The 18149-nt window shown below is 37.1% G+C and overlaps 1 protein-coding gene across 1 annotated transcript in view; it reads left to right on the top strand.

The window, feature by feature from the left end:
* Window positions 1-5136: 5136 nt before the first annotated feature.
* LOC103255935 (teneurin-1-like) overlaps window positions 5137-18149 on the top strand; it is a gene marked incomplete at its 3' end in the record, with an annotated part of 68312 nt that continues 55299 nt past the window's right edge. Inside the window, exons 1-2 of the mRNA XM_008053842.1 lie at window positions 5137-5200; window positions 5412-5652. Of these exons, the coding sequence (XP_008052033.1) occupies window positions 5137-5200; window positions 5412-5652 (305 nt within the window). The remainder of the gene's footprint in view (window positions 5201-5411; window positions 5653-18149) is intronic.

Here is an 18149-nt window from a genome sequence, read left to right as displayed (position 1 = left end):
AATTACTCTTGCCTCATAAGAGTTCAGGAAGATGGTTAAATACTAATACAGGCCCACAATCCCTTATCCAAAATCTTTGAGGTCTACTTGTTTCAGAATTTAGAACTTTTCAGATTTTACAAAGGTAATGCCCTGCATATACTGTATGTTATGTAACCCTCAAAGTGGGTGTGTGCCAACACCCTTAAATAAAATGCATTAATACTTTCACAGCTAAGTGTATGAAAATTCACTAAATGAGATAATTAAAGATCAAAAGTATCCTCATATCACTTCAGGTTAGATTTTGCTTCCAAATAAAGTAGAACAAAAAACTTGGTTTTCCGGGGTTTTTTGATTACAGAACTGTGGAGCTGCCCACTCCCTTGGCCAATGGGGTAATAAAACATAGACTAAGGCCAGAAAGTACAGACATGGTTTCTGAATCTCTGTGGTTCCCCCACCCCCTCAGAGTTATAGGAATATATGTGCCTTTTTTGGCAACACACACTGCATAGTAACTTTGGGGTAAAAAATATTTGGGAGGTACTGTTATAGTGTCACTAAAGAAAAGAAGGATCAAGTTCATGCATGAGTCTGAGAAAAACTAAGCATGTGTCTACTTCAGTCTATTTTTTCAAGAAAAGTGATCTATTGGGCATTACTAAAATACTGACAATATTTATTTTTAACATCTACAGAAAATTATTTTGCATTTACAGTCAGTTCTGCTACAATACTTGCTTTGAAAATGTTGATTTGTTCCCTTGCTATTGGTATGTTTTAGAACAATTTGAACTTAAAACAAATTTTGCATTTGCTTATGTGTGTCCATCTGTTAAAAGCACAAAATGAATGAAGAAAACTGCATACAGCTGGATGAGCCTTGTAAGAACTTATACACAAAATGGACACGTGTGCACCCAAACATCCAGCAGCTATCTCAGTTTGCCACGTTTGTTGGGAGCTTCATCCACCTACATTTGATGTTAGAACTTTACATCTTAGTCGGATAACCCTCGTTGTACCACTTCACAGTAACAATCTGCAACCTTTCTAACACCCATTTTTGCAGCAAACTTCTGCTGTTTTTAGAGGTAAAGTATCATATTTGGTGTGGCATTCATATATTTCTTAAGCATTAATATGTGTAAAATTATGTCACCATTCTTATTAGTTTCCCTTTTCTTAATGTATCACTGATTATGTTTTCTGAGTATTGTGCCCTAATCTCATTTCCCCCATAAACCCCTTTTTATGTACAATTTTGCACGGTGCAGTATGTTTTACAAATGCGTGCAGTACCTTGTAACAGAACTAACTGCATGTGTTAATGAAATGTAAGGGGCAAAATAGTTAGATAAACAACCGGATTAAGTTCTCACAGAGTGTTTTTTGAGCAGAGATACTCTAATTTCTGGTGAAAACTTTCTCTAACGCATGATCTAAAATAAGGTTTATTTGCAAAAAGAGAAAAAAGTCTGCATGACAATTTTCTTTTCTCACTTACCTTTTGGAGACAAGGGCAATGTTGTTTCTGAAGGCTTATACTTCTGTTAATAGTTCTGCCGCACCTAAAATGTCTTAGATCTACAGTTTGGAGGAATTTTGCCCCTGAGAAATTATGTTACCAAGTTATTTTAGGACCTCAAACCTGAAACTGGCTGCTATCCAAGTATATTATATGAATTAGACCTTTCCATCTGAAAACTTAATTTACTTTCAGAAAGCTTTATAAGTATGTCTGGATATCCACATTTGCATAATCACCACTCCGCCCCCCCCCCCCCCCGCCCCGTCCCCGGTGTCTCTCTCTTGGGCACAGAAGTGTATGGTTGCCAAATACATTCGGAAGTGAGTGCATGTGTCTCTTAAACCCCTGGAACTGGTGTTCTAGAGCTCCTGACACTGAACACTAATGTATTTTTCATTAGTGTTTAATGTTGGGAAATCCCATTTCACAGAGCCCAAGGATTAAATTACTTCATTTGGGAGGGAACAAGTGCATTCCCCATCTTTTTCCTAGGGTGAAAAAAAGAATGAATCTGAGATCATTTGCATTTCATAAGGGCTTAAGGTCTACATGTATTCCACTCAGTGCAACAATCCAATATTGTGAAAGCGTTTAAAGACAATATTAACTACTAGGGAAAATTCTGCACATTTAAAATGTGGAAAATAGAATACACAGTAAAATAGAAGATAATCAAAATATCCATATGTATGTATGTATATTAATATATGCATATACATATATACACACATATAATCAAAATGATCATACAAAGCAGCTCTACCTATAGAGGCAATGTGATAATAATACAATGATTGCATTTTTCTATGAAGCAAAATTTTCTTAATGATTTTTCATAATAATAAGAGAGTTTCAAAGATTTTGAGAAAATCAAACAAGCAGTAAATCCAAATAATAATACATGATTCTCCTTCTTTTGAACAACTGTACTGAAGAGAAACTTCCTTTCTTTTGCATAACTATGCTGACAGAAGCCCCTACTGATTCAATTAGTGGATGTCACATATGTTGTTTAGAGAGATTCTCAACATAAAATCTCAAATTGATATCTCTTCTCCCTCGAACCCTGAACTCCCACCTTTTGCTTCCCTTCATTTGGGTCATTAAATGCTCTTTCACTCGTGGCTTAAGACGGCAGATCTGTATTATGTCACTGCTGCTCCTTTCGTATCAGGGAAGGGCATTATTTTAAGTACCCTCCTCAGGGTATTATTGTCCTTTAGTATGGCTCTGAGATAGAGTCCACTGAGACCTTCAACGGAAAAATCTACTTCTCTGTGAACAATTGAATAGATATCCAGTAGCTTTATCAGAATGAGAGACAAGGGGAACACTGAAGGCGATTCTCTAGGTCCCAAGAACCGGTCAGACTCTTTTCTATCAGCAAAAGCTTTTAGGGATCTTGTTCTGTACCCAGCACTGTGCTCAACGCTGCATGGCATACATGAGAAGTCTAAGATTATCTTATTTTAAGAAACATGCAGCCTATTTCAGAAGATAAGGCAAGACACACAGGATATCAAGAGCGTACTATGATATTGTCAACTCAGGGGCCAAATTTATGGTAAGAACAGTAATTGTTAAAGTCAGAGAAGAGAGTCATATCTGTTTTCCAAAATAGCATAATGAAAAAGATACTGGGCTGGGAATCATAACATGAGCAGGCAAAATCACACAAGCTGAGTGACTTTGAGCAAGCCCCTTCTCCTCTCTGGGCCTTGGGTTCCTCATCTGTAAAGTGGCGAGAGTGGAGAAGGGGGTGGAATGGCTGAATTAGATGATCTTTTTGGTTCTTTCCAAAGTTGTATACTTTTAGTATATTCGATCAACAAATAGTTGCTGACACACTATGTTCAAGCACATTTTACTTGAATTAAATTTAATTGCTAGGAAAATGGATTATCGTTTCCATTTTACAAATGAGGGTTTAAGGCTTCTAAAAGGTAGAGGCAGAACTAAAACCCGTGTGTCATATGTCTAAATTCTCTGCTTCTTCCATTATGCTACATTGCATATCACTACATCACAATGCCTTCCTTTCTACATTTAAGGAGTTATAGTCTAAGACAGAAACAAATATATGAACCTAAATGAAAAATCCAGAAAATGTAAAGGATCCTGCGTCTCTAAATCTTAAGGAAAAAAAGGAGAGAGAGAGAACTCGTGTTACAGAGAACTGCAATACAAGGAATGGCCATTAGCCAGAGAGTCAGAACATATGGGTTCTAGTCTTGGTCATGCCTCTAACCTGCCAAGTGTCCCAGGGCAAGTTCTCTCATCTGCAAAATGAGAGCATCTCCAAGGTCCTTTGGGTTCCAGTTTTCTATGCTTCTTTGGGTCCCATTCTTGGGACATACTTCTCGTTATGGTTATGAGTATGAACCCAGAGGTTTAAAAAACTTAATGAGATGTTAAGTACTTGTGATGATTCTTTTAGTGGATATGGGATTTGAGCTAAGCCCAGAATAATGGGGGTGATTTAGGAAATTCATGAGGCATTTTAGTCCCTTTTAAATATACAAGAATAACTGACCACTAAAGGAATCCTTTATATAATATAAATGATCACCACTCCCCTTCCTGTCTATCTTTTGTAAAATCAGATTTTCATATAGTGAGTTTATTTAAAGGGAGAGCCACCTGTCCTAGAATACACAGCCAAGAATTTGTCATGCTCTTGGGACAGTACTATCGTTTTTAAATATGAAAACCATGGCAGTGTCTTTAAAATTCAAGTTTGAGGTGAAAGGATTGAAAGAAGTGGTTTTTTTTTTTCTGTGATCAGACACTGCAAAGTGGGACTTGCACAAACCAGCTGAGCCCTTTGCTAGGCATTGAAAGCCTCTGGCGTTTTTCTGCTTTTGAACTCTCAGTCATTTGGGAGGTGGGACAAAGCCATGCTGTCTACAAAGTTTATCCAGAACGTGCTGGTGTTACAAGAAATCACTTGACATCTATTATGCTTCTCCTGTGGAAGAGAGGTGGCTATCAGTTACAATAGCGATTTCTGTTCAAAGGGGTTTAATTGGTGTATTTCTCATGGGCCAAATTCTAACTCACTGTCTTTACTTGTGCCTGCCAGAAAAACAGTGGAAAAATACCAAACAATAGCAACAACAGAAGTCTGGGGACCGCTGTCCCAGGCTGCCCCCTCTGTAAACAAGCAGAAAAAGTGGTTTCCCTGCTGCCTAAGCTGCTGCTAACATGGCAGAGCTCCTAGAAAGGTGTGGCGAGTGGGGGAGGGGTGCAGATTGTTTTGCATGGCCATGAAATATGTATAGCAACCTGAACAAACTCCTTTTAGCCTACCTTTTACAAGTAGCACTCAGAGTTGGGGGGCTGGCAAAGAGATTAGTTTCACGCAGCTGAGTGACACACTTGTGAACTGTCTTTCTGAAGTATGGATTTGCTCCTGTGTAGGCAGGCTTGCATCCTTTCCTGAGGTAAGCCAGAAGGTGGCCTTATATTTTTACTTGAAGTGCCGAATGATTTTCCTCGCAACAAATTTGTGCCTTTCACTGGTATTTTCTGAAGTGAGATTTTTGCAACTGATGGAAATCAGCTCACTTCTGTTCTGTAACTTGGTGTCTTGTTGATGATTTATTTGTTCAGTAGCAGAAACCATGACAAATGGTGTGAGGCAGCCTCATTTACTTTTTAGCTGCTATAGCCCTGAAGAATTTACATGTAAATGCAACTGCGAATGTTTTACATTTCATAAGCATGCTGCACATGCTTTTGTAAGTTGTGACATTTTTACAGATAGACTGAACTTAAAACTCCTCCCCCACCCCACAGGTTATATTATCTGAAATCCCAGTGAGTCTGTCATGCTGTGTTTTCCTGACTGCCAAGTGGAAGAGCAAGTCTTTATTTTATGTTCTTCTCTCCTCTTTAGATGTGCAGAACAGCCCACACAATCAGTTCACCTTCAGACCCCTCCCGCCACCGCCGCCGCCTCCGCATGCCTGCACCTGTGCCAGGAAGCCAACCCCTGCAGTGGACTCTCTTCAGCGGAGATCAATGACTACCCGCAGCCAGCCCAGCCCAGCTGCTCCAGCTCCCCCAACCAGTACGCAGGATTCAGTTCATCTGCATAACAGCTGGGTCTTGAACAGCAACATACCACTGGAGACCAGGTACTTGAGCTATTATTGATCCCACTAAACTTAAGTATTGGCAGAGGACGGTTCCACTGATTGCAGAAACTCGCTTCACCATAGACATCTGCAGAGACACACAAATGCACACAGAGATACACACCCAGATGCATAGGCAAAAGGAAAGACCCCTCCACAGGTGCAGATGCACACACAGACACACACACATCTAGATCCAGGCACACCCACAGACACAGACCAAAGCAGATGCATGTGAAAAGATGAAACCACAGATGCATAAACACCCCACTGTCACATACCCACAAAAACATGAAACGAAGAAATTATCTAAGCTGTCACTGCAGCCTCAAAGTGAAAGGCAATTGCCCCTTGGTTTAAGAAACTGCAGGATTACAGGAAAATCCAAATACAATTGGAGGAGCAGTGATAGTTCTCATTTTATTTATTGTAAGAATCTTTGAAAAGCTAAGTTGCCTTTAAACATTTAAAAAAATAAAAGGATTTGCCTGATGAAATGGAAGTACGGGTATAAGTTTAAAAACTAGATTCTGTGTTAGGATGAAGTTTAGTCTTTTGAGCAAAAACAGTTTTCCTCTGTTTTGCTGTCACTTTACATATTTAGGTTTCCAGATTCACTCTTCAGATCTCTATGGTGTGATTAAAGTTCTGTTCTTCCCAGTTCTAGGTCCCTTGATCACGATCGACTTTAGCCCTAGATATGATTAACTGAGAAATTGTTCATCATTTCTAGTCACTCTTTCTTAAATCAAAAATTACAACTTTCTATTAATATAGAAAAACATGAACTAATAAAATACAGCATTCTGTTATCTTTGAAATTCAAGGACTTCCCCTTGTCTTCTGTATGCCTTATTTGGATCTACCACAGAAGCTTTCTCTAAAGACATTTGTATGCAAACAATAGGCATAATATATCACTTGATATACAATGTCTAGTATCAACTTCTATCTTGGTATCTGGGAATTGGAATGGAAAGGGAAGAACTAGTCAATTCACCCTATAGGACTGTTGTTTATGTTCCTTAGCAGCATATTAAATACCAGTCATGGCATCAGAGAATATGTCACCATCAACAAACCAGAAGTACTATGGCCCACCTCCAAGAAACTCTGTATCATCTGTTATTTACCAGATTAAATTATTTTATAAACTGCTATTTCTATCTTCCAAGAGAAAATATAGCAGTCAGCACCTATGGTGATGATAACCCAATTAGTAGTGTACTAGCGATAAGGTTTGTGTATCATTCTGGTTTTTTGCAAGGGGAAAGGTGAGTAAAGTGAGAGAAACAAAGAACAATGTGTATCTTCTTCAAGTCTGTGTCAATGTGTTTCTTTCTCAAATTTTATTTTAATTCATTCGTAGGACTGAGTGATCGCTGATGAAACAGCGGGGCAATATGGTTAACTAGCAATTCTGACAAGCAAACACACTCCTTTATAAAGCCAAATAACAGGAAATCTGGAAGGAAAATGGGGAATGGGTTCAGGCAAATAGAGAGAGAAAACTATTCTTATTTGAAATGTACATCTAGGCATGTTTGTACAAACTGCACCCACGGACCTTCTGTATCTATGCAAGGAATGTATTAATTGGTCTCAGTTTTTCATAAGACGCAGAGAGGAACATAAGTTTTCATGTGAGACTGAACAGAGTACCTTTTTAGTACATTTGAAAATATATTCAGCATCACAAAGATGAATTACTTTGAAAAGCCAGAAACCCTATCAGCTTGATCAACTAGAATTTTCCAAATATATACTTTAAAATGTTCATTTCACATGTAGTCAATAAAGGATAAATGTGGGTATCCAGAAATTTATGCATGAGCTGTGTAACAGAACCTGTCTGTGCCTCAGCCTCCTTATCTGTAAAAATGAATATAAATGTGCCTGCCTTCCTAACAAGGAAGATCAAGTTAGTGTAGTAGAAAGTGCCTCATATACTATAAAACACTATACAATTGAAAGGTAACATCACTGTCCCTAATAAGTGGTCACCTGTCTCTGCTTAAATATCTCCAAAATATGGAATTGACTTAGTCCTAAGTCATTCCATTCTACTTCAAACAACTACTGGAAAGTTCTTCTCAAGCCAAAATCTACCACCTCATAACTCTGCCCATGTGTTTTCAGGTCTAATTTTAGAGTCCCACGGAATAAATAAAATCCCCCGCACACTTGACAGTCCTTCACTGCTTCCAAGGCTTCTATTCTTTGGGCTAAATGTTTTCCCAGTTCCTCACATTCGCTGGTTTCAAATCTCCTCTCCTGGTCTCTTTCTTTAGAATACACTCCAGTTTGTCCAAACTGCTCTTGAAATGTAATGTCAAAGGCTGAATGCAGGTGTGGGCTCTTATTAGGCTTTCTGGTTGCAAGGAGCAGAAGTCATTAAGGTTGCCTAGAGTAATTGAGAATATCTTTTCAGTCTGTGTGTTGTCTGTCCCTGAGAACCCAGAAAACATCAGTGAATCCCCAAAGGAAGAGCCAAACATGTATGTCTCTGGCATTAATAAGACTCAGCAGTTCTTTGCATTTTTGCTCCTCTTTGTCTTTGTCCAATCGCTTTTTATTTCGATCAGCTCGATATTTCCTTTGTCTACCACATAGTTTCTACTTTCTCCTAACAATGTCTGGTCTCCACTGCACCGCATGACTCCAAGTGTTCTTCCTGACACCTCTCACCTCATCCCTTCAGCTGCATGTCTTATTGCTAACTGCCTAATTATCTCGGTTGCTCTAGGTTCAAACATCTAAGAGAAGGAATTTGATTAGCCCAGTTCATCGTTTTTATACCAGACTGTTTAAGTTTTTTGGCAAGCCCTGTCAGTTAGTCTTTCAGTCAGCTGAGGCTATGAGGGTGAGAAAAGTCATGTGATTAAAAAGTAAATAAAAAGCAACAATATGGCCACCTGTGGCTGTGCCTTGAGCAAAACCTGGGAGCAGATCTGATGCCCCTTAGATGAGCCTCTCAGCAGACAGTCACTTTGACTCACTCAGGATTGTGTACTGTGACCAACAATTAGTCATCTCCATTATTCTAACTATATATTTCAGTTAAATATTGTATACTCCAATATCAGCTTGTTGGTGACCACATAACACTACCGATACACATTGAGAACACTGGAACCTAAACCCCTAAGCCTTTTTAACAAGTTCTCAGGCCAAGACACATTTTATTTATTCTATAATTGTATAGTTAATACTTCTTAAATTGTGTGTTTAAGATGAGGGTACTGGTGGAAATATGTTTATAGCGTTTATTTGGCCAAATTTGATTTCATCTTGTTAACATGTAGGGGTGTCACTGAGATCTAATTCTGCCAAAGTATTTGCTTTTGCTTTCATAATTGTATCATCTGTAGGTTTGTTAGTTATGCTTTCCTCGTTTTTATGTAAGTCATTAATAAAAATGTTACATGGGACCAGATCAGGGTCAGAGTTCTGTGGCATGCCACTGTTGACATTTATCCATCAGGTAGCATTCTTTTACTAACATACAATCCACATTTCTCCATCTTGTTCACAGGCATATCATGAGAGACCTTGTCAAATGCCTTGCTGATATTCAGATACAGTATGCCTACATTTTTACTGATCTGCCAATCCAATAACCATGTCAAAATAGAAATGAAATGTGATTTTTCTAACATGACTTGTTTTTAGAAGATTTTTGCTGCCTTTTCATGTTTACTACTTTTTTTCCTAAGTGCTTACAAATTGCCCTTTTACAAACCTGTTTTAGAATTTTGCACCCAATCAACATATTTCTTGTGCTAGTCTAAGAAGCCCAAACACTTCTTGTCCTGTTTGAAAACCACAGCCACTGTTTGCTGTCTCCAGTCTTCTGCCACATTTCACCCAGATCAGAGTCCCTGAAACTTTTGTGATTGCAAATAGGCAATCCCCAAGCTCTCTCACCACTCTGGAAGATAATTTTAACTCATTTAAAACAATCAAGTGCCTTTTTATAAACTTTGCTTATCTTAGCTTCAATTTATGGTTAATGATATTTATTTTACCCTTTTAAGTCTATGATCATTCTTCTTCACAAAGAAAACTGTTTTACTAAGTAGTTGAGAAGGCCTCTTTGATATTGGTCATCAAATAACAATTGTACAGGTTACATGTCTTTCTTACCCTTGCTTTTCTTACTTTAAATATACAAAATAAAAATAAAACACTTTCCTGATATCGTTATCATATTTTTTCCAAGCCTCAGGCACATTTGGGCTGTGAAGTTTCTTGGCATTATTTTTATCATGGCCTCTTGTATTTGTTTATTTTTGTTTTTCATCCTTTTACTTTGGTACATGTTCTTCTGAGTCAATAAAGAGCAGCACCCAGAACAGGCACACTGGTTTCAATAGGTAGCAAACATTCCCAACTCTCTTAATTCATCTCAATTTTAGAATATCTCAGGATGTGGAATTGTACCTTCACTTTTGAGAGTTGCTTTCCTGTCTGGGATTTTGGCCTTGTAATGTACTTATGGACTCTGAGGTAAAATGGTTACTTTCTCTAAAGGTTCCTATCACCTTCAACTCACCAGTTTCTCTTTTTGAGTCAGCTGGAAAAGCAAGTCTCAGTGTCATTTTTTCTACCTTCTGTGAGGTGTAGTCATCAACAAGGGAAGTTGGGGACTTGCCACATATTTGCTTTTAGACAAATGATACAACTAGCAGATGTCTATGGAGTTGAAATCACTTATGTTTACCACACTTTTCTTCTATGATGCTTTTGTGGTTTGTGTAGAAAATGAGCATCCATTTTCTCCATCTGGTTGAGTGGCTTATTGTAGACTCCCTGATCCATAACCTATTAGCCATGTGACCTAGGTCACGTTACTTATCTTCATCATGCTTCAGTTTGCTCATCTGTAAAGTAAGAATTATAGTAAATCCTAGTCTTCGAGGTCATAGTGAGGATTAAATGAGTTAATACAATGTATTAAGAGTAGCCATGAATATAGTAAGCACTCAATAAATGTCGGTAATAATAGCAATAATAACAACACAAGAGATGATTTTACTTTTTTTGTCCCTTTTTATTTCTGCATCTAATTAAAGGTATCCCTACCCTTATGTTCATGATTTTCCCAAGTAAATACATAAAACATCATTCTACTTCCTCTCCTAGCATGTTTTTAAATAGAACATAGTCTTTCACCTCCATATCGCAATCATTAGAACCATCTCCACTTGTTCACCTTTTAATGGTACATACCTGTGAGGCTTTGTAAGACTGCCCTGTTATCAGTCTCCAGAACAGCTTTTGGATTACTGTCTGCCTTTTTCATTCAATGAAACAATGCCTTGACTACCCAGTACAAAGGATTGTGCCCTGCCCTGAGCCTTCCTCTACTCAGGTGCCAGCCTTTCTACCTCCTCCTCCATTTTCAATGTATGGATTATTTTGGGGTAGGGTGTCTTTTGCCACCTAGAAAGATGGACACCTTGCCAGGGATGGAAATGGTGGGTTATGTGTGTAAGCATATGTGCTCCAGCATCTCTGGACTAAACTGTTTTTATCATTGTGAACTTAGATACGTTACTTACCTTGAATCGATCTCAATTTTTCTGTCTGTTATGGGAAGAAAGTTACAGACACTACCTTGTGGAGTAGTTCCAAGAACTGGATGAGATAATATGTGTAAAATATCTGCTCAGGGCCAGGAACATAAAACGTGTGCAATAAATTTTTCTATTGTCAATTCAGTATAAGAGCCTGGAACAGAACTGCTGGAAAGGAGAGAAATTCAGAGTCACTACAGTTCAGAGAGTCACATTAGCTTTAATCTGCTCTCAAAACATACAATATTCATAAATACCTCCCAGTCTGTGGATTTTTGAGCATGCTCGACACAATGAGGCATTCAGCAAGCATTGACTAATTATTCTTGGTGCACTGTGGCTACTCTAAGGAATAAGAATACCTGTACTCCAGAAACTTATGATTTAGTACCAGTGTCCATAAAGATAGCTAAATATATAAACATTAACACATGCCAAGCCCTAGTCTAAGTCCTTATGATTCAACTGCTTTAATCCTTACACTAGCACCCATGTAGTAGGTATTACTTAGTGTTGCCATCCTCAATTGAGAGATGAGAAAACTGAGGCACAGAAAAGTTAAGGAACCCTGTAAAATCCCACAAGTAGGACATATTAGATCTAGGTCAAATTTTGAACCCAGACTGTGAGTCTAGGGTCTTCACATTCGACCAGTGTGTATTACTGCTTTTCTGTGGTAGGGGAAGCAAAGTGAAATAAATGACAATGCAATTATATGTTCTTTGTTATATCTAAATAATCTCCAGGTAGGAACACTTGGAGGTGGTAGATCTAAACAAGGTGGAAATAGTGGTGGCCAAACAAGTGTTGGAGTATGTAAAGGGGAGAAAGTGGACATTTCCTTGAGAAAATGACCTAAAAGTCATTTTGTTCTGAAATAATGAGGCAGTGTTTGGTGGGAAATGAAGGAAACTGCATTCTTGGAAGAGTATATCACATTCAAAGTCATGCATAAGCAGCAGCTATTTATTTAAGTAATATTAGGCACTATTCTTATTATTTCTGTCCCTTCTCCTCCATTTGCCATTTAAAATCTCTTGACCAGGTTACCTATTCTGTGAGCACGTATGCTTTCTAGTGCTAATAAGAGATAATCATTCTGAATTGAAATCCATCATTCTTAAGCTATGAGCCAGAAATCTAAATTTCATGCTATAATTCTTGCTGTTAAATTTGCCATATCATCCTTCCTTATCCAGAGACACATTCTTAGATATACTCAAGTTTGCAGATTCTCTTGTTCTTTTATTTTTTGCTTCTTCTCCAGAAAGTCTCTTTTCCCTCTCTGTGAAATAAGCCTCAGTTCCAAAGCTGTCATATGACTTTCATGGCAGTGTTGTGCCTTCTTGATAAATACTGTAAGATTAGTTAAGAATTTGGATTGTAAATAACAGCAGATCTGGGTTTGAACTGAATCTTTCTGAATTTCAGTCTTCTGACCTTAAAATTGGTTAATTGCACTCTCTTCATAAGGTTGTTAAAAAGGTTATTTCATAGCTCACATGCAACTTACACTCTCATTTTAGTTTCCTCCCCTCTTTCTCTTCTTCCTATGTCTATCCCCCCACACTGGTTTTGTTCCTTACTAGCTTCTCAAAATCCAGATTTACCTCTCTCCTTCTATTCCATAGAATGATTTCTTCATTCTATCCATGGAATTTTGTCCATGAAAGTGGATTGGCCTGCCTTTAACACATAGTTAATTGGAGTGGTGTTTATTTCTGTCAGGAAGTCGAATATAGCCCACTCCCTGCAGAGCGCTGGAACAATTCCCTTTGTTCCTCAACCTCTTCATCCGGATTCACTTTTAAGTGGAATTGTAGCCATTTTTGGATTCTGTTAATTACTCTCTTTGCTGTCTCCCAATTCAGGTTTTTAACTCAAAGTTTACTTGGTACTATGCTGCTCATTAGAATTTTTGGCCAAGTGTTGGTTCAAGACCCCAACTAAATTTTGCTTGACCTGGTCTTGTCTGGTAATTATTTTTTCAGAATAATGATATTGGACATTAGCCATGGTCTCTTCACCAAAGTTGATGTCACTAGAAGATTTTACTGTGATTAGATACTAGGAAGGACTTGTGTTTGAGATTAACATAACCACTTCAGCTCACAAAGACAAATTAAAGTTGTATAGAGGAGTCATTCCTGGCTAGGAGAGTAGATAGCAAACCATCTTCATTGATTTTTAGCATATTCCCACAGATGGCTGTAGCTTGGTATAAGGCTAACTGCCCTTGCTGGCTTTAGGCCAATGTGACAATTAAATGGAATCTACAGGGTTATTTTTATGAAAGAAGAGCCAAGATTACTGGCGAAGGAGACATTGGCAAGGAATGGGAAGAGAAATGAAATTTATATGACCAATGCTTGTTACCAGACTTATAGAGCAAGTGTCTATCTTGGGGAAATAGGAATCATTTGGAAGAAATATTCATTAATGGTGATGGCACTGATTTAAATATTTATGGGATAATACCTTTTAAATATTGACCTATAAATGCAAGTTCTCCAGCAGTAGTTATATTTCTTTATTATACAGTACTGCTAAAATCTACCTAACATTTATAAGTAGTTTTTTTCTTAGGACATTTGCAATGGTAAAATGGATTTAGAGGCATAATTTTTCCTTCAATAATGACTAGGAAAAAAATTCAGAATGTACATATGCTGTACTTAGATCCGACTCTATCTCATGCTTTAATCCTTTAACAGTATGGGGGTTAGCAAAATTTCTCTTCAGCCACAGACTTAAAGATTATTTTTAAGACAGGAAAAGACTTTTGTAGAACTAATCTATGACCTATAAATCCTGTTTACTACAGATGAACAGGAATCAACCAAGCTTTTCAGCCTGTACCAAATGATGGATATGGAATATGTTCAATTTACATGAAAGAGACTGCTGTAGTCTTAAATATATATACATTACATATTGAGAGCTAAATATCTATTTATAATAGTTTATTGTGCTTAGATACTGAAGAACAATACTTTGGAGATTATTGTGATACAATATTTAGTAACTTTTGTGGTGGTATTAATTTTAAACATGCTTTTTAATTGACTGTTCTCGGTTTCATTTCAAAACCACGGGTAAGCATAATTTGCCTCATTTTGTAAGGATAAAAAATTCACTATAGGTGAGATGAAGTCTGATTTTAATATGAAGATTTATTTAGCAATCCAAATGTGAATCTAAACAGATGTTTTAGGGAATTTTTAAAAATGAGTTAATTGTTGTAACATATGAGTACAACAAACAAAAATGAAATTTTAGAGGAATGCTTTGCCCTTCCTTTCCATATACTTATACACTTTCCAATCCCAGGTTATATATTTAAAACAGAAATACCTGGATTTGAGTAAGAGAGAAAATAGATTCTTAATTTCTTTCATTAAAAAGTTACTTATCCAGTTAATCATAATAAGTATATCCATTACCATGTTAATGACACTAGTCTATTTTACTAAAAGTTTAAAATATATTTGAAGTAGCATAAAATAATTTTTCTGTCAATTATTCTTATTTTCTACAGGTGTGTGTGTGTGTGTGTGTGTGTGTGTGTATGTGTGTGTGAAAAAGACATTCAACTAAACATCTCTCTTTGAAAGAATTCAGCTGGTACTTTATTAATTCCACAACACACACAAAAAATGTAGCTTTAAAAGCAAAAGATAAGATTAGGTTAAGTCTTAAGGTCTTTGAAATTCTCTGTAAGAATTGTGAAAGTATGGTACTGAGCATTCTATTTAAAGAACAGGAAAGCTCAAAAAGAATTGTCCCCTTTGGTGAACAGATAAGCAAATACACAGTAACATCTCCTTCCCCATTCTGTTAAAAAATTTTGGTGTGATATCCGAGGGTATAGGAAAGTGTATAATGCAAGTATTTAAATAAAGAGAGTTCATCACCAGTATTATGATGAATTTTTAGCTAAATTTGTTTCAACACACTTCAATATTTATTTATTAAATGCTTGCTATGTACCAGGCACTGATCTAGTTGCTGGGATTACAGCAAAGAACAAAACAGACAAAAGTTGTCCCTTTAATGAGTTTACATTTTAGTGAGGGAGATAGCCTTTTCCTTAAGTTATTAATCTTATTAAGGCTAACAATATTGCAAGACTCGGGGTCTGGCTAGGTGTGATATGAAAGAAGTGGGAAAGGAGTCAAAGATACCTCATAGAAGTCTTCTTTAACCAGTCTTCACCTATGTCTTAGATTGGGTAATTTATGAACAATAGAAATTTAGTGCTCACAGTTCTGGAGGCTGAGAAATCCGAAATCAAAGTGCCAGCAAACTTGGTGTCTGTTGAAGTCCTGTTTCTCATAGATGGCATCTTGTTGCTGTTTCCTCATATGGCCGAAGAGGCCAACAGGCTCCTTCTGACCTCCTTTATAAGGGCACTAATGCCATGCAGGGAGGCAGAGTTTCATGCCTTAATCGCCTCCCAAAGACCCTACCTCTTAATACCAACACATTATATTTCAACGTATGAATTTTGGAAGGACACAAACATTGACCGTATTAACCTCCCCACCCTGACTTTCATATGGAACTCCCTTATCTATGGTCTCACAACACTCTGAGCACATGTTTATTAAGACCTTATTTTTTATTTATTTGTCTTTATTTCCCGTTGCAACTTGAGTAAAGGACTATGTCTTTTCTTAGTTTTATTCCTCAAGGCTTGGCTCATACTGATCAACAAAATTTTTGAAGGATGCACAGACAGGGTAAGTAAGCAGGGAACTATCAATGGAATCGATTTCTGAAATCAAGACCAGAAGTTGGTAGAAGCAGAAAATGAATTTCATTTTGAAAATATTAGAATATCTTTGTGGGACATCTAGTTTGAAATGTTCAATATCTAATAAATAGTTGAAAATATGGATCTTAGCTCGAGGAGAGGAAAAAAGAGAATAAGTTTTTCTCCTATTGCTTACTATGTGTCAAGCATTTTGCAAAGAAAGTATTACATTTACTTCAACTTGTAGTTTTTAAAAGTGAAGCTTAGAAAAGTTAAACCACATGCCACAAGGTCACTAGTTCGTGTTTAGTGAAACCACTTCAAACCTAGGTATATCTAATTCCAGAGCTCATGACAGACATAAATAAATAAGAGTTTTATAGATAGACGTAATCATTAAGTCATTTGAATGATGGAGGAAACCTTGAAAAATCTAGACAGAGTTTAGTGCAAGAATAAAAGTAGACTATAAGCCAAAGCCATGAGCACACTTACACCTTCAAAGTCCACGAGGAGAAAAATCTGGCTTAGGTGAATGAGCAGTAATCATGAAACAGCACAAACAAAAGAGGAGAAAATTTGAAGAAGGTGGTGATCACAATTTTCAAAGGACACAGGTATCCAATAAAATATGGATGAGAAGAAACCACTGTCAATTACAAACATTAAACAGCCAATTTCAGTACAGTAGTGAGATTGAAACTACACTGCATTGAGTTTGAAGAATTGGTAGGAGGTAAGAAAATAGAAACAATTGGTAAACTACGCTTTTGAAATGTCACAGTAGATTAAGAGGAGACTGACTCAAGGAAATACAAATATAAATTAGAGAGGTAAGAGGGAAATTACATTCTGTGAGGAGGTATGCAGTAGTCATCAAGATAATGATGTGATTGACAGGAGGAAACTGACAGACAATGTTAGAGATCAAGTTTCCTTAATGGTAAAGAATATGGAAACATTCAGGGATGGTCACATAATGTGGAAGGAAACAACACGATCCCCCAACAAGAGCATACAGTTGGTGATTACATCACCTATGGGGATTAATAGGAGAAATAAAGTTTGTGTTTGTTATTCTAATAGTAGAGGTGTTACTGTACCTTCCCACCCTTAGTTAAAGTTGATTCTTTAAATAAGTCATATTCCCAAGGGCAAGCAGCTATTTTTGGCCAAGCCATGATTAAAACTCAGGCTTCTTGTTTCCTTCTAGTATACACAAAACACTAGACAGTTTCAAGTTACTCATGAAGATACTATATAATAGTGACATATGTATACATAGGGCTTGCTTTGACAGTGTAGATGCTAACTTATGGCTATTTTCAATTCAACCATCAAGTACATATCAAGTGCAACATGATATGAGCCTCTTAATTAAATGGAATTTCTTCTGGCACAAAATATTTACAATCTGCTATTTACCCCACCTTTCAACTAAAATAATTGTCTTTTATCTAATCTTTTAAATTTTGTCATTTATCATAGTGAATATTATCAAGAACTTAGATAATTTTATGGCAACATGGCTAGCTGTTTTTTACTAGATATACTTGTACGTAAATACTTTTTTCTTGTTTGCCAAAATCAAAAGACTCAGGTATTAGATAATATATTGTATATATGTGCATGTCTGGGCATATGTGCACATAGGGGCATATGTGCATATATACGAGGGGGACCCCAAAAAATGGAATTATTTTTTGGAGCGTGGGCCCCCTGTAGTACAGGCTTTCCCTGCTAAGCAAATGCTCTAAGAACCCATCAGCATCAGTGTACTAGCTAGCATTGTTATGAGAGGCTGCATTCAGCATCAGTGAATTTTTTTTTTTTTTTGGAGATTCTTTCAACGCGTTTGCCCAATTCATGATGGGTGGTTGACGAGCACATCTGCCACACTGCACTGAGTGTTCAACAGTTTCTGACCCAAAACAGCATGACCCTCATGCCCCACCATCCCCATTCACCAGATTTCTTTTCTTTTGTTTCCCTGGATGAAAAAAATCCTCAAAGAGAAACGTTTTGCTGATGTAGAAAGGGTAAAACAAAAAAACAGCAGAAGCACTAGATAGAAGGCATCAGAACTGAGGAATTCCAAAACTGTTTTGAGCAGTGGAAAAAAGCATCTCAATAGGTGTATTGCATCAAACGGAGAGTACTTT

This window comes from Carlito syrichta, unplaced genomic scaffold (assembly GCF_000164805.1).
Source record: "Carlito syrichta isolate Samal-C Ts95f unplaced genomic scaffold, Tarsius_syrichta-2.0.1 Scaffold288740, whole genome shotgun sequence".
NCBI lineage: Eukaryota > Metazoa > Chordata > Mammalia > Primates > Tarsiidae > Carlito > Carlito syrichta.
The sequence above is the reverse complement of the archived record's forward strand: the minus strand, read 5'-3'. Positions and strand labels throughout refer to the sequence as shown.